This window comes from Crocuta crocuta, unplaced genomic scaffold (genome assembly GCF_008692635.1).
Source record: "Crocuta crocuta isolate KB4526 unplaced genomic scaffold, BGI_CrCroc_1.0 scaffold218, whole genome shotgun sequence".
Taxonomy (NCBI): Eukaryota; Metazoa; Chordata; class Mammalia; order Carnivora; family Hyaenidae; genus Crocuta; species Crocuta crocuta.
In genome coordinates, this window is record NW_027533170.1 from 9,170,079 (window position 1) to 9,196,526 (window position 26,448).

Genomic DNA, 26,448 nt, shown 5'->3' on the forward strand with positions numbered 1-26,448 from the left:
AATCTGTTTCTAGTTTCTTTTTTTAAAACCAAAGACTGGCAAGAATACAAATTGCTAACAAACGCAATAATGCTCAACTTCATGAATAATGCTCAACTTCAATAAAAAAAAATTTTTTTAATTTCCAAATGACAAGGAGCTATTTTTGGTCTCTCCTGTGGCAATGAGGAAAAGAATGACTACATCCAGGACTGGCAGCAGAAGCGGACACAGAACCTTCCTTACACTGTTGGTGGAGACGTCAATAGGCGCTTTCTTTTTAGGAGGCTGAGTTTTGAAAAATTTTTAATGCTACACTTTGCCACCCATCAGCTCCTGCAATCTACCCTGGCCTTTGAGCTAAAGCATAGCCACAGGGATAAGGGTTACTACAGCCGAGCCACCAGCCAACTCAATGAACTGCAGAGCAAGTTAGAAAACATGCCTGAACTCAACACCCAAAAAACATTCCAGTGAATAAATGGGCAGAAGACATGAACAGATACTCCAAAGGAGACATCCAGATGGCCGACACATGAAAAGATGCTCAGCATCATTTATCATCAGGGAAATACAAATTAAAACAACAATAAGATACCACCTCACAGTGGTCAGAGTGGCTAAAATGAACAACTCAGAACACAACAGATGTTAGTGAAGATGTGGAGAAAAGGAACACTTTTGCACTGCTGTGGGAATGCAAACTGGTGCCGCCACTTTGGAAAACAATGTGGAGGTTCCTCAAAAAATAAAAAATAGCTACCCTACAACCCAGCAACTGCACTAGTAGGTATTTATCCAAAGGATACAAAAATGCTGATTCGTAGGGGCACATGAACCCCAATGTTTATAGCAGTGCTATCAACAATAACCAAATTATGGAAAAAGCCTAAATGCCCATCGACTGATGAATGGATAAAGAATATGTGGTGTGTATGTACAATGGAATACCAGTCAGTGATGAAAAAAATGAAACCTTGCCATTTGCAACAATGTGGATGGAACTGGAGGGCATTATAGTAAGCAGAATAAGTTAGCCAGGGAAAGATATATGATTTCACTCATATGTGGAATTTTAGAAACTCAACAGATGAACATAGAGGAAGGGAAGGAAAAATAAGATAAAAACAGAGAGGGAGACAAACCGTAACAGACTCTCAAATGCAGAGAACAACTGAGGATTGCTGGAGGGGGGGGGGGGAGGGGCTAAATGGGNAACATAGGGGAAGGGAAGGAAATATAAGATGAAAACAGAGAGGGAGACAAACCGTAAGAGACTCTTAAATGCAGAGAACTGAGGGTTGTTGGAGGAGCAGTGGGTGGGGGATGGGTTAAACAGGTGAGGGGCATGGAGGAGGGCACTTTTTCGGGATGAGCACTGGGTGTCGTATGTAAGAGAGGAATCACTGGGTTCTGCTCCTGAAGCCAAGACCACACTGTATGTTAACCAACCTGAATTTAAATTTGAAAAAAAGAAAGAGAAAACATGCCCCATCTCCAGCCACTTCCACCTGTCAGAGAATTCTCGGCTTCTACTGATTCGGTTGGAACATACTTTACTGCTACCTGCTGGAACACAATGATAATAAAATGCAAATCAGGCTGTCAGGTGTGGGCAATGGTCCTGGCAGGTTTCGGGAGAGGTGGCCAGCCTCTGGATGCCTACCAGCAGGGGGCTCTCCACTTCCGTGCTGCCCTCTCATCTGCCTCCACACAAAACCAGTGGCAGCTTCCCAAAACCAACCGGACTTAGAGCTTCAAGGCAGCAGAGTCAAGACAGTTCTGCCCTTTAAAATCTTGAAAACCACCCCAAACAAGGAAAATAAGAAACACACGTTAAAATACAAAGGACACCTGAACTTGGGGCTTGACCCACAGACTGTGGGGATGGCTAACAGAGCGCGGTGTCCCTGGGACGACCAACAAGAGTGCACAAAGCAGAGAGCAGGAGGCCGAAGGCGTCACCCCATAAAGCACCACCAGGCCTGGTCAGTTCTCAGATCAGAGCCCACTGACTGAAGAGGTGTCCTAGGAAGGAGGACCCTGCAGCTGGGGCCAAGCGTCCACTGCCTTGATTTCCCCAGTTCTTCCCCACAAGTACCTACAGCCACTTGCCTGGGTGACTGAACCTTGGGGACAGGAGGCTAAGCACTTATCTGGAGGACTTCCAGACACAAGGTCTGCGTGGACCCTGCAACTCAAAGACCCACTTAGAAGGGGTTGGGAGGCTAGGCAATACATGGAGACTGGCCCAGATCTCTTCCAGCTCCGTTATGATTCTCTTTCCCAATCCGTATAGAAGAAAAGAATGCATTTGTGCAATCAATGGCTTCACGCCATCCCTGGGGCCTCATTAATCCATTCCAGCAACTCCTCCATGTCACGCCTCGCAGCTGTAACCAGGACTCCAAGTTGGCTATGCCACAGAGGTCTACGCTCTCTAGGACCACCTACTTTCTTCAGCTGGACTAGTGAGTCAAACTGAGGTGTGACAGCGACCACTGTCCCTGCGTTCCTTAGGTTGCGATGGTGGCAGTAATCTCCTCTAACCCTCCTGGCTCCCCCAGATCAATAATGCTTTTGACTCATCTTGAGGGCACGGTCTCACATTTCCACTTGCCCTTCCCCATCGTGATACTTCTTAACCTCGCAGGCCAAGGAACCAATGCAGGGGTCACTCCAGCTGCCAAGTGTATCCGTTCCAATCATACCCTCGCATGGCAGGGGAGGTGACTGCCGGTGGGTCCATGGATCCAGTGGCCCATTGTGAGCCACCAGAGTCAGACTCCTCAGATTTGAAGGTTTGGGTCACATGCAGGCAAGCCATAGAGACCTGTCAAGGTGGTGGCTGAGGGTATGGAGAATGGAGAAGGGAGAGAATGAGCATCTGTTGGGGCCCAGAGAGCAGCTGCAATGACAGGAGTTATCGTTTGTCCCAGGAGCCTACCTCTCCTCAGTTTCCCCTCAAGAAGAGAGGCCCATGGGGAGCATGGGGAGCTTCTCCTGACCTGTGTGGCTCGTGGTCAGGGACTGTGTGGGGCAGGAGCCCGTTCCTGTGAGACACCAGACTTCCCGGCAGGCGGCTCATGGACTCCAGGGCAGGTGAAGCTTTCTGAGGGCTGTCCTGCGGCTCTGCCCTCAACCCCTCTGAGGGGTCAGACCCGTGCTGCCTCCTGCTCGCCTCTCCACCCGCTCCAGCCTGCTCCCCAGCTCCTCCTCACAGGCCTTCTCCCGGTACGCATCCTGCAGGTCCAACGAAGGCCATCCTGGCACGCCAGTGCTGTCTGTGAAAACCCACACTCTATGGGGACAAAGCGCAGCAGAGAGGCAGGAAATGACGTGGCTGAGTACAGCACATTCCAACCTCAGCAAGTGTGGCCCAAGCAAGGCACCGGAGACCACATGGCCAGGAGCTGCTCAGGAAGTGAACGACAGGTACTCCAGAAGGGAGGGTGCAGCAGGGATGGCCACCAAGGGAGCTTTTGGGAAGATCTGTGTAAAGGTAAAGGTAGGCCTCCCAGATCCCTCCAGCTTCCCCCAGAAGAGAAGCCTGGGCTCCTTCTTCACTCCTACTGGCCCATAATCGAGAAAAACTGAAATCAAGTTTCCAGAGTTGGGCCTCAGGCATAATCCAACAGATGTGCCTGTATGCGGCGCAGGGAGGGCATGGGTGAGGAGTGCAGCCTGAAGACAGGGCTCTGTGATGGAGGCCTGCACCCCGCCTCGTGAGAACCCAGCCCCACCCCATTTCTCCCAGCTCTATGGCATGGCCTTCCAGACTGAAGGGGCCACCAAGTGCCCACCACAGTTAAAAATTTTCCACATCAAGGCATATCATCATAACATTTCAGAATGCAAGAAATAAAGGAACAGTTTTAGAAGACTCCAGAGATAAAACCCAACAGGGTACTTGCAAAGGAAGTAAGAATGGTATTAGAAATAGAAGAATAGAAGTAGAATGCAAGAAGAATGGTATTGGAAAGCTCAAAAGCCAAACCCCACCACACTATAAACGGGGTGCTGCATTTACAACCTGGAGTGCAACTGATGTGTAACAAAGAGTTCTATGTCCACCCAACTCTGACGCATGTGACAGGGCAGAGTAAAGAGTTTCAGGCATCGGAGGCCTCAGAAAACTTATCTCGCATGCACCACTTCTGGGGAAGCTACTGGGGGATGTGTTCCACCGAAACAAGGGAGTAATCCAAGAAAGATGGGGCAGGGGTCCGGAAGCAGGGGGTCCAACACCAGGAAAAGGTGAAGGGGACCGCCAGGAAAATGCTGGGGCCGGGGCCTGGACAGTCCCTCTGCGTCAGGTCTGGGGGCAGCCGCCCAGCTGGGAGCAGCGCTGAGGCTCCAAGAGCGAGATCTCGCAGGCGACGCCACAGCACTTCACCTGGCTGAACAGGGAGAACCTAGGTGCCCCACAGAAGGCTTAGCCTTAACATAGTGAGCAGGCAACAGAAACCACCCCCTCCCTGAAAAACAAAACAACGAAAACTGAAATGTAAACAAAAGACAAGTGCTGCGAATTCCAGGGACAAAACGTTGAATACGATCATGGTATAAATAGGAGGCTGTGCAGCAGAGAGCATGGAGGGGGTCACCATGATGTAAAATCCATTATCAATACCGGCCCAAATCTGACGACACTGTAAATACCTGGGAGAGCAGGAAAGGTGTCAGGGGGCGGGTATGGGTGGGCAAAACGGAGCGAAATCGGTACCTTATGTCCCCAACTGAAAAGAGGCCAATGCACAGAGATCTACTATTATTTCAAGATACAGAGAGAAACACCAACATGACTGCTAAGAGAACAGGGTTTGCTTCTGGGGAGTGAGAAGTGACAAGGAGGGGGTGGGGACTCTTTTTTTTAAATAAATATTTGTAGAACTATTTAATCCTTAATTAAAATAAAGAACAAATCAACCAACTTGCTCAGCAAGTTGTAGAACAATTACATTCAAGATGATCTCCTGTCTAAAAAATATAAAGTCAAAAGGACATAAGTCCATGCGGATGTGTTGCCATCAGCATAAAGAAGAAGGGGGTGTCACTGTAAAGTTAGGAAGGAAGCACACTTAACTGCCATCACTGGCCACCTCTAGGCAGCAACGGAGAGCTGGGGACCTCCTACCTCTTCTAAGTTTTGAATCTTAGAAGTGATTCTAAAAAGTGGTGGGATCGTGGGTGTTTTATTTTTCAAATAATTAAGTTTTATGTGTAGTATGAAAACACTTTAATAAGCCAAACCGGAAGTGTGTATCTTGTGTATGGGTCTGTGTATAGAAGAAAGGACTGGAGAGGCTCATGGACAACCAGTAACCCACTAAAGGGCTCTTGCAGTTCACCTCTTGGGTCCTGGAGGGGGTCCCAACAGGGGGCTCTCGCTCTTTGCTTTCTCCCTCTTTCCCACACGGACATGCAGTACTTTTCACGAGGAAACACAAAGCCTGGCAGGCGCACAAATGTGTGAACAGATATAAGACAGGAGTGGCAAGGCCCGTGGGGTGGTGGGCAGGGTGGAGCAGTGGTCCATGGAATCATTTGCTCAGGTGTTCTCAGGTTTCTAAACATTGTGCTGGGCAAGGCAGACACCTCTTTGGACTCTCCTTGACACTGTGGTCAGCAGGGGCGGGACCAACCTTCAGGTACCCAACATTCTGTAACATGGGCGTGAGTGTGCCTCAGCCCTGGAAAGGTCCCCAGGCATGGGAGGGTATTGCTTCCCCATGAATCTCCTGGTCCAGGAAGGGAGAAACAAGTGAGGCAAGTTGTTTCCCTTTACAAAACTGATAAGGCTGAACATAATGAGGCCTAGTAATAATAAGGCCGGACATTTATTCTAAAGGGTGAATTTAGGGGTGCCTGGGTGGCTCAGTTGGTTAAGTGCCCGACTTTAGCTCAGGTCATGATCTCATGGTTTGTGGGTTCAAGCCCCATGTTGGGCTCTGGGCTGACAGCTCAGAGCCTGGAGCCTGCTTCGGATTCTGTGTGTGTTCTCTCTCTCTCTCTCTCTCTCTCTCTGATCCTCCCCTGCTCATGCTGTCTCTCTCTCAAAAATAAATAAAACATTAAAAAAAATTTTTTTTTAAATGAAGGGTGAATTTAACACAAAATGTGTTCATGAGTGTCTTAATTTATATAAAGGCTTATGAAAATTTTAGGAAGATAAATATAATGGTATGTTGTGAAATCTTTATTTTTAATTAAAAAAAATTAGTATTACTTATTATGCTAAGTGAAAGAAGGCAGTCAAAGACAAATGCCATATGATTTTACCCATATGTGGAATTTAAGAAACAAAAATAAACAAACAAAAAAACAAGCAAAGGGGAAAAAACGGAGAGAGAAGTAAGCAAAGAAGCAGACTCTTAACTCTAGAGAACAAACTAGGGTCACCAGAGGGGAGGTGAGGGGGGTTGGGTTACATAGGTTGATGGGGAGTAAGGAGGGCATACGTTGTAATGGGCACGGGGGATGTACGGAAGTGCTGAATCATTATGTTGTATACCTGAAGCTCATATTACATTACATGTCAACTAACCGGAGTTTAAGTAAAAACTTAAAAAAGAGGAAAAATGCTATTTTTAAACCAAATGTGTATTATTTTAACTGAACACTTGGTGGCAGCAAAGGCCATATTTTAAGCAACAGCACGCAGCCAGGACTTCTCAGTGTGTGGCGCGCCACACAGGCCCAGGGAGGACCAGGTGTGCTGCTGGCTTGCTGGCTTTGGGGTCACAGACCTGAGGCTCAGGACAGGGGAGGGTGGCTTGGTCCTCTCCGGGTGGGTGGGCTGTGCAACTGCAGCCAACATTTCCTGGCACCTAACTGATCTACTCTGCACCATTGAAAATCTCTCTATTCTTTTCTGTGTGAATAGGCCTCATTGTTCCTGTCTCACTATCTTTCTCCCCACACAGATTTTCGTTCAGAGAAATTACAACTTCTTGATGTTGGAACAGAATATCTACCGACAGTCTGTCAACAGAATTAGTATAGTAATAATTTAGGGAATGCTAAGAACGTTTCCAACAAAATGATATGATCTCTGCCTGTAGCCTCACTCAACATTTTAGTTGTTAAAAGAAAATTCTGTCATGATATTCTGTTTACACAGTGCTACAAGGCAAAAAATAACCAAGAGCCCCTAAAACCAGCTTAGAAAATTACACTGTATCTCACCGGTTTTTAAATGTTACTTTCTGATAGTACAGGCAGCTGTCATTCAAATCCGGATTTGGGTGTGTCAAGAGGCACACCCAAGGCCATTCCCAAAGTTCCCAACAGTGGGGCTGAGGTGACAGAGTGGCAAAATTTTACAACATAAGAAATGGATATTTGGCCTATAATTTATGTAAGATTTCTCAAGCAACAGTATCATTTACTACTTAGCCTCTAACCTTTCCCAACTCCAAACCTAAGTTCCTGGCTCATTAAAAATACAATTTCAAATATGGTGAATATATTAAGAATAGATGAGTCTGGGTAAATAGTTTGGGATAATTTTGGGAGTTTTCTGTCCTGTTCTTGTAATTTTTAAGTTACTTCAAAATTAAATGTTAATTTTTTTTTTTCCCCAGCATCAAATGGAGCAGCCAAGCCTGCATCCAAGGTGACTCAGGCAGGCTTGGGCAAACCAGGCACTTCACGAAAATGTCTTCTACTCTCAACAATATTTGGAAATTCTACACAATCCCATGGTTTCTTTGGATTCTCAACACTGACTTTTTTAAAAATTGGGGTACCTGGGTGGCTCAGTCGGGTAAACATCCAACTTCAGCTCAGGTCGTGATCTCACAATTAGTGGGATCGAGCCCTGTGAAGGGCTCTGTGCTGGGAGCTCAGAGCCTGAAGCCTGCTTCAGATTCTGTGTTTCCCTCTCTCTGCCCCTACCCCACTTGCGCTCTGTCTCTCTCTCTCTTAAAATTTTTTAAAAAAATATTAACTTCTTTTGTACCTGGAGAATTATGGTAACAAAATGATCATGATTTTAAAAACCAAACTGACATGGCATCACTACTTACTCTATGAATGATACCAGCCGAATGCAGATGTTTAATACCACAGAGCATCTGGTAGAGAAGGTAGGACATTCTTTCATGGTCCAACTCCATATGAATAACCTGACATAAGTTAGCATCCATTAATTCCATGACCAAATACCTGAGGAAAAAAAGATCAGCCATGTACACATAAAAATCACCCCAAATTCCTTCATGGTTACTAAACTCTATTTATAGGAAACAGTAATAACTTACTACCTCATTACTGCACTGGCTAAAGTAAAAAAAAAAAAAGAAAAAAGAAAGAAAGAAAAGAAAAAAAAGATAATTTGCTTTCTCCAAACATTTATAAGGTATCCTGTAAAGAAGTAAACATAAAATGGAACTTAGTAGAAGCTTAGGAAAAAACTACCAATTTGATGTATTTCAAGTTAAAGACAAAACAATTTCATATCATAGTAAATTGAATCTCAAAATTCAAATTCTCCTAAATATTTATTTACTTATTTATTTGCTACTGGATCATACTTACCAGGAGAGAGACCATGCTATAACTCACCTCATCTTAAGAAAACTTCTGACCTTCTTCTCCTACCAGCTGTGGAGCCATGTGGAGCCATATTCTCACTCTCTTTGCAAGCAATTCCCCGAAGAGGTCTCTATACCTGGCATCTCCAATTCTTCTCCTGTTTTCACTTACTCCCATTTTGGTAGAGTTGTGCCACACCGCTCTGCGGGCACTGTCCTCCTCAAGGCCCTCGATGACTTACTGCCATACTGTCAAATGTCACTGGCTGATCGTGCCCTGTCCCTTTCCCCAACTTCTTACTGTTGGGGGTACCAACCTTTGGTCCTTGGCCTTCTCCTCTTCTCTATCACATCTTGGTCATCTACTCTGGTCTCTGGTCTCAATGCTTTAAATACGATCCACAGACTGTCAGCTCTCATGTTGCTGTCCTCCACCCAGGCCCCTTTTCTGAACACCCACTTCCCAGGCCAACATGAGCATCCAAGAGACGTCTTGAGGCCCATGTCCAACACTGAGCCCGGCTTCTACCTCACCCTCTCGTCTGCTCAGCCTGAAGTCCACCTCACCTCAGCTGGGAGCACCTTCAGCATACAAGGGGCTCGGGCCAGCGCCAGGTGCCGCTCTCAGCTCCCCTACCCTCACACTGCAGTCCTCCACAGTGGAGTCCTCCACACCACAGTCCTCATACTATAGTCCTCACACTGCAGTCCTCATATTGTAGTTCCCACATTGCAGTACTCACACTACAGTCCTCACACCACCGTTCTCACACCAGTCCTCCACACTGCAGTCCTCACACTGTAGTGAGGACTCCCACTACAGTCCTCCACACCAGTCCTCAAGCTACAGTCCGCACGCTATAGTCCTCACACCACATTCCTCACACCACAGTCCTCATGCCAGTCCACACACCACAGTCCTCACATTGTAGTACGCCCACTATAGTCCTCACACCGCAGTCCTCACACCGCAGTCCCACACCAGTCCTCACATTGTAGTCCTCAATTGCAGTCCTCACACTACAGTCCTCATACCACAGTCCTTAAGCTACAGTCCTCAGACTATAGTCCTCACACCACTATCCTCACACTGCAGTCCTCCACACTGCAATCCTACTTTTTTTTAAGTAGGCTCCAAGACCAGCACGAGCCTAATATGGGGCTTGAACTGATGACCCTGATCAAGACCTGAGGGGAGATTAATCAAGAGTCAGATGCTTAAGAAATTGAGACACCCAGGTGCCCCTGACCTGCAATTTTTAATAATAAAAGGGATTTTTGCCTGTTTTGGATGATTAAAATATGCCAGGCCCAAGACTGCCTAGCACACAAATGGCAATCAAATATTTTTTGAATGAATACACCAGTAAATTTAGGATGAATCGGGATTATATTTCAATATGATAAATTAATATTTTATTGTTAGTAAGATAATTCTATTTCAGATTGTGGAAACATATAAGATTTAATGACATAATCACTTCAAATAATAATTATAAACACTCAAACCCTACAATCTTGGGTTTCGGGGGAATGGAAAAAAACATTTTATATTTCAGCAAAGTGAACTGGCAGCAGTAACGCTCACTGCCTCTGAAGAATTATTTTCAGTCATATTTTACCTGCTATGGGGATATCTAGGCACAAATACTGAATATTATTATCTATCTTTCTTAACAGTTCTCTTCCACAGAAAAAAGTGGCTAAGATATCATTAAAAATATATTGCTACTTGGGGCGCCTGGGTGGCTCAGTTGGTTAAGTGTCCAGCTCTGGATTTCGGCTCAGATCACGATCTTGATCGAGACTGGCATTTGGCTCCATGCTGGCAGCGCAGAGCCTGCTGTGGATTCTCTCTCTCCCTCTCTCTCTGAAGCCCCGCTTCTCACACACGCACGCTTGCTTGCTCTCGCTCTCTCATAAGTAAATAAATAATAATATATACAGCTACCTACATTTCCTAAGTAAAACAAGCAGTTATTTACTTTTCTAAGTTTTCAGTCTCTGATACACAGTGTGTTACTGAGTAAAAATTAAACTTACACATCTTGAAATTCTTCTAGAGTCTTCTGTGGTGTAAACACATTTAACAAACTAATTATCTGAAAAGAGAAAATTTATTTTACCTCAGCATGTCATAACTCCACTTAATTACAAAAATCAAGCTTAACGTTAAAATGTATTAAAACTGAAAAACAAATCACAGCAAAACTCAGTATTTATTATTGTTATTAGCTTTACCAAAACATCCTATTACATGGCCTTTGAGAAAAGTTCAATGATTAGGGTTCTCATCTTGGAAATAAGATGTACTTTTAATCAAATCACATTTTATGTGTCTCTAGTGACTGATTATGACAGAATTTTAACATATAATGTCTTTCGGGCTCTGAACACAAAAGAGTAGAAATTGTGGCCAGAAAAACACCAAGGCAATGTTAACTCTGAAAACTTAAATACTATTTACAATTTAAAAAGTTTTGAATTATGAAGATGAAGCTGTAATTTTAGTATGACGAAGATTAACCCTTCACAGTGTTATGTATTTACTGAAAGGGTTCTAGAAAGGCCTCTACCACAAGGCCTCGGTCCTGGCACCCCAACAGTTAAACGATGAGCCCCACTGATTGAGCATCAAACATACATCCTCAGTCATTTCAAATGAGCAAGGGCAAGAGGAATGATTCAGTATACAGGACTGGGGCGGCTGGCTAACCCAGGGAAAAATAAAACCGGGTCCATATTCATTCTTCACATCACCTCCAAATGCAACACAGATTTAAACATAAATCATAAAATCATAAAACATTGTAACATGGATAAACATTTATGTAATTCTAGTGTAGAAAAGCCTTTTCTAAGCATGACAGGAAACCTACGAAACTTAACCGAGATTTAAAAAAAAAAGTATGGCAAAAACAACTTAATTGAGGTCAAATGGAAAAGAAGCAAGGGTTGGCAGCTTTAATATCCAAGGATCTTCTCTAAATGCATAAGAAAGACACCAACAGCCGAAGGAAAAAATGGGCAAAGGCCACGGAAAACAAATTCTTTAAAAATAAATGGCTAACAGAAATATGGAAAGGAGCTCAACTTCACAAGTAAGAATAAGATATCATGTGTCATCTCTTAGATTGGTAAAGTCTGACGACAAGCCTGAAGGTAGTGCTGGGGGTTCTGAAAGAAAACTCATTCTCAGACAGTCTTTTATGTATAGATATAAAATTTTATATATGTATATATAGATGTTTATTCATTTTTGAGAGGGAATGGGGAGGGCCAGGGAGAGGGGGAGACAGAAGATCCGAAGCAGGCTCTGAGCTGACAGCAGCGAGCCTGATGTGGGGCTCAAACTCCGGAACCATGAGATCATGACTGAGGTGAAGTCAGATGCTCAACCGACTGAGCCACCCAGGCGCCCCCATTCTCAGGCACTCTTAACGGAAGTGTACAATGGACAGTCTTTCTTGAGGTCAATGTGTCAGCACAGATTAAAACCAGAAGTGCACAGTATATGCTTTGGCCAAGAAGTTTACCTGGACAAGTGTGTGAAGTGCATGTATAACAATGTTTGTGGTAGCATTGATTATAACAGCAAAAACTGGAAACAATCTAAATATCCAGGAACAGGTGACTGGTTAAATAAATACTGTGCATCTGTACCATTTAAAAAATGGCTTCCATCTATGCTCATTAATATATCTGAGGTCCAGAAACATTCCATGAGGGAAAAAGCAGGATGTACAATAACATAGAAGGTCGTGTTCATGTATGCATGTACATACGTGTATAAGAACGCTCACCAAAATGTTAATGATAATGATCTGTGGGATTTGAGGATTTTTGCCTCTTTGTTTATACCCTTTGAATTAAAAAAAAAATAATAATAACTACACTTTTGTATAATCTGAAAAAATCTAGGTGTATAAGGAATATATACTTATATTCAATATATACAAGAATAAAGCATGCCTTGGAGAAATTAAAAACAAAATCAAAAGAATAAACTTATCTTAGTTTTGTCTGTAATGTCCCTACACCAGAAAGATGCTACATTCATGCTACAGCAAAGGGAACAGCATGAAACTCAGTGTAGTCTTAAATACTCATCAACAAAAAAAGCGGTCACATAGAGGTGATCTCCAAAGTCCCTTCAAGACATAACAAGTGATTTCTTATTACAAGGCAAGGTTATCAAAATCATGCTCACAATAATGCTCAGAGACCAGTGGTGGACATCCAATGTGCCTGAATGCCTCATCTTCTGGAAACATACAATTTCTCCTTGAAATTTACAGTGCTTTGATTTCTGTGGAGATGCTGAGTAGATAGCTATCTTGAATATCACACCATCTACTAACATGTATTTAAACCTGAAATGCCCTTAGGACAAGGTAAAAAGCTCCAGAACAATGGTTTTCTAAAAAAATATGTTGTTGTTTCTCAGTCTGTTAGGTCAAAACTGTTGCCACTGCATAGAAACAGAAATACTGAAACTGAAACAATTACAGGGTTAATTGATATTGCTACCTGTCTTCAGTGACCAAAACTGGGCCGTGATGCTTCTGGTTTACTGCAAATTCTCCAATGTTGATTAAATATTTTATCAACAGGGGCACCTGGGTGGCTCAGTTGGTTAAGCATCCAACTCTTGGTTTTGGCTCAGGTCATGATCTCATGGTCTCAAGGGTTCGAGCCCTGCACGGGGCTCTGTGCTGACAGTGCAAAGCCTGCTTGGGATCCTCTCTTTCTCTCCCTCTGCCCCTCCCCTCCTCATGCCCTCTCTCTATCAAAATAAATAAATAAACTTTAAAAATTATTTTAAAAATATAAAAAAAGAATTTTATCAATAAAATATAACCATTTAAATAGTTACTGTTATTACTAGTTTACCCTATGTCTAAACTCAACATATTTCCAAAGACCCAGAAGATGATCACATTGTGGACAACATTATGCGGAGAAAACATATGTAACTTACATTTTTATGATTGACACATTTTAAGAGGACGAGTTCACGATAAGCTCTCTTTGCATGGGTTTGATTCTGAAAAGGACGGCTTAGTTTCTTGACTGCAACATTTATCCCAAGAACTGTATCAAAAGCAGCACTATAATTAGGAAATATAATAAGGAACCCATTAGACTCTGGAAAATACTGCAATGTAGAACATACATTCAAGGCATTATCTTTTTAAATAAGTAACGAATAAGGAAATCTCTTTCTGTTTGTTTCCACTCAAGGTACTTCTACACGTCAAGAGCAAAGTAAACTGGCTGTTAGTGTGGGACGGACCAGTCGCTCTGCAGAGATACAGACAGGGCAGCTATGGTTAGGATGGGATTCAACGGTTCTTTGCACACTGCCTTCTCATCATATTAGCTGAGATCATTATACTCAGAACCAAGTAATTCAATACATAGCATGTAAGACCAGTTAAGAAATGAACTCTTCAGTTTAAATATGCCAATAAGTTGCGGGGAGGGAGGTCACTGGTTATCACAGAATAAAATAGAAGTATATTCTGGAGTATCACAGTGAAAGAAATGGTTGAGCTCATGAGAAGAATATAATAAATGTAAGTTTTGATTGTGTTTTTCCCAGACAAAAGAATCTAAAGAGAAAACAGAAGCCAAGATCTCCGCTCATGGTTAAATCCCCAAGACACAAAACCGCTAACGTAAGCAATTACTATATATAAAATTCTACTAGAAATAACTCCTTGTACTATTATAGTAAGAATAAAATCCTGCAGAGGCTTGTTTCTGGCATCTCAAATTCCCAGTTGAAATTTATAGTTCCTTTTCCTCCAGAAAACAGACAGGGAGAGTTGAGTAGCCTGATTGCACATTTTGTACAAATTAGTGCTAATAGCACTACTGGTGTTATTATTACTTTTTGGCTACTTGTTAGAGGTTAAAAGCTGCCAAAGACCACCTCAGAACTGAAGCACTGTTTAAATTTTGTTTCTATTTATTCTATTCAGTTTGTAACATCATTTCCACTTATACACTCCTATTAATGTTTTTTTGCCAAAAGCCTTAACTTAATTGAATCAGCTTTAAATTGAAGGCTGTTCATGGTAGCATATGTTAATGATTAGAAACTTCACGTGGCTTTGTAATTGTTTCTCTTTAATTCAGTTCACAGTATGTGGACATGTATGCACATATGTAAACCCACAGGCCCATATGTAAATGCACCACTCATATTATAAAATGTTGAAGATAAATCTACTGTGCAATAGGTAATTAACATACATACATGTGCATTTGTAACTACATATATTTTTCAGTCTTAAGAACTTGAAGACAGATACACCTTTCTTGATCTCAAAAGTTTTTGTCCCAAATGAACCAAATGGAAGAATTCTGAGCCTCTGAGCAGACACCTACTTTCCCCACTAGTAGTTCCAACTGCAGGAGCAACTGCCTTCAATTTTTCCTGGTTTTAATTCTTACGGTCACTTCTCAACTCCAGATGAATATCTTTTTATCACTATTTCCTCATGTATCAACTTCAGATATTGTCTGTCTACTCCCCCAAGCTGAAGATTTAGCCTCTTACTTGAAACCCCCAACTCTCCCAGCTTTTTGCTCTCGTGTCATGTTGAACTTTTCCCTTAGTTACCTTTGTGACTTTAAACAACGTGCCTCAATTTCTTGATCCATCAACCTTCAAGGGAACTTCTGGACTCCCAGTATGTAAGATGAGACCATCACATTCCACCTCTTTTGCCTCCAGGGATCTACTCTCTTTCCCTTCCTCCAAACTTCTGTCTCAAATGGTCAAGCTAGAGAACATATCTATTCCGTCCCTACAACTATGTCTTCTGTGTTTCTTTTTTCGGATGTGTCTAAAAGTTGAAAACCAAGACACAGAGAGTATGCATGCACATGCAAACGGTGCTAATTGCAGAGCTTGGATTACAGTTCATTTTCTAAGGGTCACATGACCCTTCTTGTCACTCACAAGGGAATGAGACTGTTTCTGGCATCAAAGTCAGATGGATTTTCTTTTCTTATATCCCATCAATTGTTCAAATATCCTGTCCTTTTAAAGCTGTTTGACACTTTAGACCACGACTTTACCTAGCTGTTCCACCATAAGTTTCTAACAAGCATTTTTTCTTTTTTTAAATATTTATTTTTCAGAGAGAGAGCAGGGGAGGGGCAGAGAGAGAGGGAGACACAGAATCTGAAGCAGGCTCCAGGCTCTGAGCTGTCAACACGGACAGCTGATGTGGGGCTCGAACCTACAAACTGTGAGATCATGACCTGAGCCCAAGTTGGATGCTTAACTGACTGAGCCACTCAGGTGCCCTAGCATTTTTTCTTTTTAAGAGAAGAAAAATACCCCTTTCTAAAGTCTATCCCCAGCGCTTCCCACCTTCTCACTCACATGAACTATTGCTTAGAGTCTAGTCCATTCTTTTTGAAGATATGTTTTCCTGGAGTTTCTTTCAAGGCCTGCTGTGCAGCCACCGTCCTGGGGCTTCTCTTCCCTGGCCTCCATGCTTCTGGGCATACACGTTCCTGCATTCTCTTTCTTGGTGGAACACATCCTCAAGGAATTGCCTCAAAAGAGTCCACAGAAGATAAATGATCTTATTCTGTCCTCATTCTTGACTGATAGTTTGTCTTCTGTCTCAAAACAAATTTTCTCTTGAAACTCCACAGATTTCCAACATTGAGTATTGGTGAGAAGACTATGCCTGTCTGATATTCATCCCTTTGCTTCTCTTCCTGTTCCTCAGTTCAATGCTTTATCACAAAGAGTCATGTTTTGTCAGTATCCCCAAAGCCTCCCCTTACTAATCACTATCCCTCCTGTCCCCAAAGATAACTACTTCTGACTTTTATGATCATCACCTCCTTGCTTTTACTGGCTAAATGTGCATATTCAAGCTCCCCCCTCCCCGTGGCCCCAACCTCTTGTGGCTTAGTTTTGCCTGGTTTTTAGAACTGCTTCTGTCTGACTTCTTTCACTCAATATTACATTTGGGAGACACCTGTTGTTGTATGTAGCTATAATTCATTCTGTGTCATTCTGTGTCATTCCTTTGCATGACTACATGCCATGTTGCTGGATAATTTGGTTGTTTTCTGTTTGCTAGCAATTGTAAGAAACACAGTCATAAATATTATCTAGGTCCCTTATGCACGCATTTCTGACAAGTAGTTAGCTAAGAGTGGGAATGCCAAGCCATTTTCAAAGCCAATTTTTAGGCATTTGGTTTTTATGTATACTGACCTTGTATTCTATAAATAGGGCTAAGCATATTCATTAACAAACAGGAGATGGGAGCTAATATAATCACAACAGCCCTTTATTATTATTATTTTTAAATGTCTATTTATTCTTGAGAGAGACAGAGACACAGCATGAGCAGAGGAGGGACAGAGAGAGAGGGAGACACAGAATGCGAAGGAGGCTCCAGGCTCCAAGCTGTCAGTGCAGAGCCGGACGCGGGGCTCAAACTCACAAACCACGAGATCATGACCTGAGCTGAAGTCAGACGCTTAACTCTCTAAGCCAGGTGCACCACAACAGCCCTTTAGAAGCAGAGTTTGTTCTGGCTGCTGGGAAGAGGGGAAAGACTGAGCGATTTTTACCCTGAGAAGGATTAGACTTGCCACGGCTGCCTTGAAGGTGGGAGGTGGGGGGGCACATGAGAAGGAATGCAGGAGCCTCTCGGAGCACAGTGGCCTTTGACTGACAGCAAGGGAAGGGGACCTCAGACCTACAGCTGGAAGCCACTGGGTCCTGTGAATGTGCTCAGAAGCACATTCTTTCCTAGAGCCTCCAGATAAGAGTGCAGCCCAGCCAACATCTTGATTTCAGCCTCATGGGATGCTGGGCAAGAACCCAGGCAAGCCCATGCAGGTTTCTGGCCTACGAGAAGTATGAAATTGTGCATGTGTGTTGCTTTAAAACACCAAATCTGTGGTAACTTGTTACGCAGCAAGAGAAAATGAATACATCCTGCCTCCTGTATTTTTTTTTTACCATTTTGTCTCTCCAGGATTCATTCTGAATTTTTTTCCTGACTCACCTTTCAGATTGCTAAATCTCTCTGTAGTTGTATCTAATATGCCATTAAACCATCCATTAACTTCATAGTTCAATTTCTATATCTTACACTTCTAGAGTTTCGATTAAGCTCTTTTTTTTATGTCTTTATTTTTCTAAAATTTTTCATCTTGTCTTTTACCATCCTGAACACAACGTCATAGCTATAAAAGTTTGGATCCAATAACATTAACATCCCCTGTGGATCCGTTTCTTTTCTCTGTTGTTTGTGCTGGGTCATATGCGTGCTGTCTACTCTTCTGTGTGACTAGTTATTTGTGATGGTGTGTGGGACTTTGCACTTGCAAAACTGCTTACTATCTAGAAATAGTTTGATATCCAGAATTTAAATTCACTTCTGCTGTGCACCTGGTGGAGGGCACTAGCAATCTGGGTTCACTTCAGTTCAAGTTCAGCAAATGAGATGATTTGGGGCTGAGTGGCAGGGCCTGCAAGGGTGTTTCTTTCTGGCTCATTCTTAACTTCTGGGGTGCAATCCTTTTTTGGTCCCAGCTCAAGGTGAAAAGTTCACCCGGCCCCTTACAGGGCTCCAGGCTACAGTCCCTGTCTTCTGGTCACCCAAGGCAATACAAAGTATAACTCAATCTCTCAGTTACACACTCTAGAATTTTCAAATGTCCTCAGGGGAAAGAGCCCCAAATTTTGGGCTTCCCCTACTAGTCTTCTGTCCGTCCCTGGATCCTAGCCTACTAATTCTTCACTCACCTACTTGCTCTCTAGGTGCAAATGCTGAGCACGGGGGTGGCGGGGGGATGTTGAGAGCCAACCAGCATAACTGTTTCACAGACACGCTTTTAATTAACACCCCTATTTCCGGGCACTCGTTTCATCTTCGTTTTCTGTCTCTGTCATCTCTACACCCACAGCTTCTTTGGGGTTTTACTCTAGATAGGTTCTCTTCCTTGCTGCAAATGTCTCAGCTACTTATTCTCACTTCCCCTGCTCTGTTTATCTGCATCAAGTTTCCAATTGCTTCTTACATTTCAGAAACTTGTTAAAAGCTCTCATCCCACTGACTATGGTCAGTGTCCTCCTGCTGCTCTCTTTGTTGGGTATCTGATCCATCATTCTAATCCAGAAGCTCTGAAACTGCTCACTTTAGAGGTGAGGCTGTGAAGACCTACAAAGACCCAAGGATCTGCCCAAGGTCACAAAGAACTGCTGGTGTGTGGCTCAGAGCCGGACTTGGAGCTCAGTTCTCCCACATTACAGCCTTCTTGTGCTTTACACTATAAACCTTCTGTACCGCCAAAATTTTGTTACAGACATTATATGCTTATTTACTTACAGAAATGGAGAAAAAAATAAAACAGCGTAAGAACAGGCTGACGTTCATGGGTGAACAGAACTAGAGAGAGAAAAAGGAGTAAGAGCTAGACTAACCCTTTCATGTTCGGTTGTAGCTGTGACTTCTAGGGTCTGCCAGACCTAACATTAAACTTTTTTTTAAGTTAAACACTTCATGCAACTGTTCCATAAAACAGATAATTCTCACTATTTTGAATGAACAGCTTGAGATTTTAGAAGGAGACAGAAAAACTGAACAGATATGAAAGAAATGTACACACTTTCCCCCCACTACAGCTTCAACAAAATCTTGCAATTACTTAATTTTACTAAATAATGTAGTTGATATTTATGAAGAATTCAAAGCAATAAACATTTTAAACTTACTTCCTAATTTATTTCACTAACATTTTTAAAAATGCTTATTTATTTTGAGAGAGAGAGAGAACAGGGCAGGGGCAGAGAGAGAGAGACAGAGAGAGAGAGAATCCCAAGCAGGCTCCATGCTGACACTGGAGCCCAAGATGGGGCTCAGTCGCACAAACCATGAGGTCATGACCTGAGCTGAAATCAAGAGTCGGATGCTTAACGAACTGAGCCACCCAGGCTCAGTTTCACTAACATTTTTAATGAACAAAAATATAGAAACAAGTAAGAGGCAATTGAAAAAATGATTCAGAATTAAGAGTCAGAATATTTTACTCTGGTCCTGGTCCTCATTCTTCCACTTAATCCCATATCAGTACCTGCTCTTTGGTTTCCCTGCACCCCAGTCCCTAGGTTTTTATAAAGCTCTAGTTTAAAAAGACAATTAACAAGTTTTATAAACCATGCACTATTGCTACTATATTTTCTTTTCAAAAATGTAAGAAAACATATGCCCTCCCCTCTTGTTAGTTTCCTATTGCTGTAGTAACAAGTTACCACAAATTTGGTTTAAAACACAAATCTATTATCTTCTAGTTCTGGAGTGTGTGTATGTGTGTATGTGTGTGTACATGCATGCAAGCACACGTGCACATGTGCACATCAATCAAGCATTTGGTTCAATCAGAGAGGAGGCTCTATTCTAAATGTGAGTTGAGATTAGCTGGGGACATTTCACAGACGAGATTAGTCTTGAAAGACCAGCGACAGTGTCTTAAAGACTGATGGGCTTCTGAGGACAATCCAACCAGGACATGCAGTAGGGACAAAAGTCATGGTCGTGCTTGTAGGGAAAGAACTGCTGCAGAGAACCAGTTACCTAGAAGTCAGGGCTTGATGGTGGGGGGATACTCAGGCCCTTCTGTTTGGGGGGGAAGAAAGGGGTCTGACTGGCACCATTAGAAGTTTCTTGTTCTAGTCATGCAACGGAACAAGGTGAAAGATCCTCTCCTTGCACCATGTCCTGAACACTTTTCTTCTGAGGCCCTCAAAGCAGAATGCCAATATCCAAGATGCTGTGCAAAACAGATCCAGGAAAAAACCCTCAGAAGACGGGAGGGGGTGCGGGGGTGGAGCATCACAGGGAAGTACTCTCTCATTTTGAGGATCACCACTGCTGCGGCTCAAGGGGACCCTGGAGCCTCAAGCCCAGCAGGGAGGTGAGGAGTAGCCACCTGCCTGGCTGGCCGACGGTAAGGCCACACAGGCTCTGGGAAAGAGACAACAACGTGATGACAGAAGGCAGGTCTCCAACCATGTGGGCCCAGCTCCCAGGATGGCACTCCATCTGAAGGCCAATGGATGAAACATCCCAGAAGCCCAAGGATTTTCACAGCTGTACAAACATCTCTACCAGAAGACCTCAGTCATCCGAATCAAGTAACTAACCCCTTCTCCACATGTCGCGTGAAGTCAGCCCCACAGGCGTTGCTTTGGTAACAAGTAACTGGCTGGGTTAGAAAGGTAAGTGAAAGAGTGACCTCGAAAATCGTGAGATAAAATGTTAGCTGTGCATGGGCCCATTAAGTTTTAATTAATTACGCTTAATTAATTCCAAGTAATGACTTCTTTCTTGAGCAGAAAACAACAAAAACCCAGCCTTTGATCTTGCCTTACAATCAAAACTCAGGCTAATGGGAATGGGAATTTGCAAGGGAGGAAATTTAAAATGGCATCAGGGTTTTACCCCCTGAATACTACTTTCTGCCTACCTTTCTACATGGGGGATAAAAGCTGCCCCCACAAGTATTAACAAAATTGTCATGAAATCACGTAAAGGAAAACATGAAGATTTAAGTGACTTTCTATTAAGATTCTGTCAATATATAAGTCAAGCTACTATAGGGAAATGAGAACACATTTTATACACAACATAGTGTAAAAATATCATTACATACGATACTTTAGTATCAGGAGTTAAATATCCAAATGACAAAATGACAAAACAGCCTTGCTGTAAGGCACCTTCCAGTTTGCTTTTCTTTTTTTTAAACTAGGCTCCACGCCCAACGTGGGGCTTAAACTCACAACTCTGAGATCAAGTCTGAGCCACCCAAGCTCCACCCCGCCGCCCCAGTTTGCTTTTCTTTTTTTAAAGAGTATGTTTGTGGGGAGATTCACATACACACAAAATTAACCATGTGAAAGTGAACAATTTGGTGGGGTTTGGTCCATTCACCATGTTGTGTGGACACATCATTCCAAAAGATACAGAGGAAAGCCCATACCCAGCAAGCACTGTCCCATCCCCCTTCCCTCTTGCCTCTGCTAACCACCAGTCTACATCCGCCCCCATGGACCCACCTACTCTGGATATCTCACAAAAATCTGGCTTCTTTCATTTGGCGTGCTTTTGAGGATCGTCCTCGTAGCATGTGTCAGGGCTTTGTTCCTCTTATGAATCAGACCCCGTTTGTGCACAGAACACAATTTGTGCATCTATTCATCATCTCCCGAAGGACATTTGGGCTGTCTCTACCTTCTGGCTACTGCAAATATTGCTGCTACAAGTATCTGTGTACAAGTCTTTGTTGGAACATTGGTTTTTAATCTTTGGGGTATATACCTAGGCGTAGTTCCTGGGTCACGTGGTAATTCTGTGTTGAGGATCCGTCAAACTGTTTTCCACAAGTGGCCGCACCATCTTACATTCTCACCAGCATCACACGAGGCTCCCACCTTCTTCATACCCTTGTCAACATTCGTTCTTTTCTGTTGGGTTGATCGCGGCCATCCTAGTGGGTATGAAGTAGTATCTCATTGTGGTTTTGATTTTCATTTCCCAAATCACTAATGCTGAACATCTTTGCATGTGCTTATTACCTATTTTTATATCCTCTCTGGGGAAATGTCTATATAAGTCCTTTACCTGTTTTTTTATTTTAATTGGGCTGTCTTCTTAAAGTTGTAAGTTTATACATTCTGGATACTAGACGCTTACCAGATATATGATTTGCAAACATTTCCCCATTTTGTAGGTGGTTTCTTCACTCTCTTGACAGTGTCCTTCGATACACCAAAGTTTTTAATTTTGATGGAGTCCAATTTGTTCTTTTGTTGTTCATGCTTTTGGTGTCATTTCTAAGAATCCAAAGTCATGAAGCTTCCCCCAGGTTTCTTCTAAGAGTGTTATGCTTCTAGTGCTTACATTTAGGTCAATGATCCATTTTGAGTTAACCTTTTACACGATGTAAAGCAAGGGTCCAACACATGGACATGGCTTTTGCATGTGGATATCCACTTGCCCCAGCACTATCTGTTGAAGAGACTGTTCTTTCCCCATTGGACGACCGTGGCGCACTTTCCAAAATCAACTGGCCATAAATGTACGGGTTTATTTCTGGACTCTGAGTTTAACAAAATTTTTAAAAATTTTTTTTATAGTTTATTTACTTTTGAGACAGAGAGAGACAGAGCATGAGTTGGGGAGGGGCAGAGAGAGAGGAAGACACAGAATCTGAAACAGGCTCCAGGCTCTGAGCTGTCAGCACAGAGCCTGATGTGGGGCTCGAACCCATGAACCATGAGATCTGACCTGAGCCAAAGTCGGACACTTAACCAACTGAGCCACCCAGGTGCCCCAACAAATTTTTTTTTTTAATTCAGAACTTTCCATCCTATAATTTTGCCACTGCTTTTCTCAGATGAGGTTTAGCTTATAATGGCATGTTAGGAACATCTGTTTCAAAACTAAAACTTTTTAAATAAAAAATACACATCCATGATGAATAATTTCATTATTAAACATGTCTATAAAAATTAAGGATAAAAAGTAGCGTATACAACCTGGAAGTCAAAACCAACCTTTGAAAAATGGTATTTTATAAAGTAGCATGTGGTTTTACTGTTATTTACCATGCTGTCATGAAGTCATTAATTTTAACCGCCTCCCATTTACAAAACCTTCTGTTTTGCAATTACTTATGAACATTTTTTACTCATGAACTTTACTTACAATTACTTATGAACCACACTGGGAGTCAGCCTCTCAATGTGGTTATTACATTAAACGTTGTTAATACCAGCCTTGCCAAATTACCTAGATCAAATTACTATGCAAATCCAAATAAGAGATGGATTATAAATCAATGTTTTATTGTCTAGAACTTTTTATACTTATCAAAGTGTCCTCATCTGAACCATCCATTGACTTTAAAACTTTTTTTTTTTTTTTGGCACAATGGATTTAAATACCAATACAGTGTGTTGTCTGGAAATTAAGATCACCCTTATTTTAGACCCAGGCTGAGCATTCCTCCCAAAGAGCCCCTTCTCCTACGTTAGTTTTTCTGTGAAGCTCTGAACAGTCATCTCCTCTTTGCTTCCAGGGCTCCAACCACCCACAGGCTGAAGGAAACAACTGACTTCCAGGATCTCAGGTCTCCTGAATGGAGAATCAGTTAATTACAAACCACTGATTCTAGACTCAAAATCTCTAATGAGCACATTAAGCCCCCTACCAGAACATCTGGCAGAGTCCTCTTTTATCTTGAATCCCCTCTGCCTACAAGTTGTAAACAGTGGATATTTAGCTCCATCACAGTTTCTTTTAGATGCAAAGACAACTTTGTTTTTATTGACCCAAAAAAAGAAAGAAAAAAAAAAAAGAAAGAAAAAAAAGTCTTGCCCAGAAAACTACGGGTTAAAAAGTTTGGGAAGTGCTGATAACTGTAGTCTAGAAAACACGTGAAAGACTTTACCTTTAGCTGGCCGGTGATGTCGCGGCAGCTGACTGTCTTACCATGCAAGAGACTAAGGTTCAGGGTCAGACCAACGGTTCTGACGGGCTGGACACATGGCTGAAGTGAGACACCAAGGAAGAGACGGCCAGCCCAACCCCTCACACAGCAGCCCTTCCTGGTTAATCCATGGGGTGATAATGACACTGACTGGCCTCATCCTGCCAATGAAGGGTAAGGCACTGCAGTGACGGCGCCTAGAAATGAATAGGAGTGATTGGGGATAAAAGGGGGAGGAGGGAGGGGTGGCCAGGATGAAGAAATGAATAAAACTCCAAATTTCTGTTATAACTCACTGTTATACCTATTACTCTAGAATCTAATGACAGGGGGAATGGGAAAAAAAAAAAGAAAAGAAAAGAAAAAAGAAACAAAGGGAAAAGAAAAATCACAACCTATGTAAATTTATGCAGTATTCTAAGAATTGAGGTCTGTATCCTACAATATGACTACATATAACTAGAACAAGAGCTTGATTCGATTTAGTTCAAAAACCTATTGCAAAGAAAAGAGGGTTTGGTTTTTTTTTTTTACCATCAGCGTTTCTAAGTTCTGACAATTTAGTTTTCTTGGGTTTTTATTATGACAATAACTCAGTCCACGCTATTGAAACAGACCATACTTACCAAACAATCCCTTGGGCTCCAGAGCCAATTGGTTTCAACTGCTGGTAACGTTTCAGGACAGTGAAAGTTGAGTCTGCCACTTGCACACTGTAAAACTGACTATCACATTTACTGTCACTCATGATGTAGTATCATAGAATATTCCAAAGAGCTGGTACAATCGTCGGGCTCCTTAAAAGAGAAACAGAATGAACATGCACTCTTTCTGAGATGATACAGGCACAGCTCACTTCACAGGGTTGCCACCTTATTGGTAAGTAAGACAACATGGCTGTAAGCTGATAAACTTGGTTAGACCAAGTCCTGAACAAAGTGCGAAACAAACAAGAAACAAAAAAATGCAATGACATTTCAGAGGCACAAGACCATCGTGAAAAGAAGGGACGTTGAGACCCCGCATGGCCACATTTTAAGGGAGCGGACTTGAAAATAACAGCCCTTCTTTTATTTGCCCATTTTTGCTAGCCACAACAGGATTATGTCACTGAATGATTCTCGGGCTGCCTCACCCAGGGATGAAGGCACTCAGGAGAGGTCTCCAAGGGATTCTGTCTACAGTTCCTGCAGAGAATACAAATGGGCCAGTCTTCTAAGTCCACAAATTCAGGTGAAATGATGAAGCAGAAAGCAAGTCCTACTACATATCTAGATTGAAAAAGGAGGAAGTCATGGAACGATGGGGCGTTGGGCCTGGTGACATGGGTGTGTGGCCATGCATGCCCATGGATGTGCTCTGGCCTCCTGACCATGGTCCTAGAGCTGGCCCACATTCCCCAAACCCCACATCCCTGGTGGGCTCAATACAGTTGTAGCCAGAGAACCATTGCAACCTGTGGTCATTAACATGGAGGCTCTGGCGATAGTTCATAATGAACTCGTATAAACTGGTGGCTTGGGCAGTAGGCTGAGACCCTCGCCCTGCAAGAGCCTGTGGAATTTTATACAGAAAACAAGCAAACAGAAATCAGCAGATAGTTACATTGATTTGGATCCCTTGTTTGAAGAAGTTTATTTAAAAGTCAGCAAACGATTTCTTTGGCTCTTTTTTAAAAAATTAAAAAGCCAACAATAAAGCCACAGAGGTAAACATTGTATGCTGTTTAAAAACATGGCATTTAAATTTTATTCTACAGCCTCAGCAAATTCTTGTTTGTTCTACCATCTAATATTTAATGCCTACCTGCTGAGTTCTCTGTAGTGATAATTTGTATTTCAACACAGTGCCGCCTAGAATTTCCATTAAACTATGGAAATAAATCAATTAATAAATAATGAGCCTAAACAAATTCATTTAAATCAAATGAATAGTTTCTCCAACTGACTACTGCTTCACCCCCGCACCCCTCTCCATTTTTTTTAAGTTTATTCTTATTAGTTTTGGGAAAGATACAGAGAGCAAGTGGGAGAGGGGCAGTGAGAAAGAATCCGAAGCAGGCTCCATGCTCAACACGGAGCCTGACTGGGGAGTTGAACCCATGAACCCATGAGATCACAACCTGAGCTGAAATCAAAAGTCAGACACGCAACTGACTGAGCCACCCAGCCCCCACCCCCCACCCCTTTTAACCATTCTCCAGGCAGGAGCTGAGGCACAGCAGTTAGCACCACCAGCGGCTATGACTGAATGTGCTGCACACCGGCCGGGGAGTGCCTCTGGGAGGCCAGCCTGCATTAGATGAACAACACACTGCTCGTGGCAACCCACAGCGGGTGATCAGCCCCTGCCACATGGTGAGCTAAACAGCTCGGCCAAGCCATGC

At 42.7% G+C, this 26,448-nt stretch overlaps 1 protein-coding gene across 5 annotated transcripts in view; it reads right to left on the reverse strand.

The window, feature by feature from the left end:
• The window catches only part of MAPK9 (mitogen-activated protein kinase 9), a 38,200-nt gene extending 13,345 nt beyond the window's left edge, over positions 1-24,855 (reverse strand). For all 5 annotated transcript variants that reach the window (XM_077746234.1, XM_077746235.1, XM_077746236.1 and 2 more), the window contains exons 1-4: positions 24,689-24,855; positions 13,498-13,627; positions 10,560-10,618; positions 8,010-8,148 (exon numbers count right to left, since the gene is read on the reverse strand). In XM_077746234.1, coding sequence (XP_077602360.1) covers positions 8,010-8,148; positions 10,560-10,618; positions 13,498-13,627; positions 24,689-24,810 — 450 coding nt within the window. In that variant the 5' untranslated portion in view covers positions 24,811-24,855. The remainder of the gene's footprint in view (positions 1-8,009; positions 8,149-10,559; positions 10,619-13,497; positions 13,628-24,688) is intronic.
• Between the last annotated feature and the right edge of the window lie 1,593 nt (positions 24,856-26,448).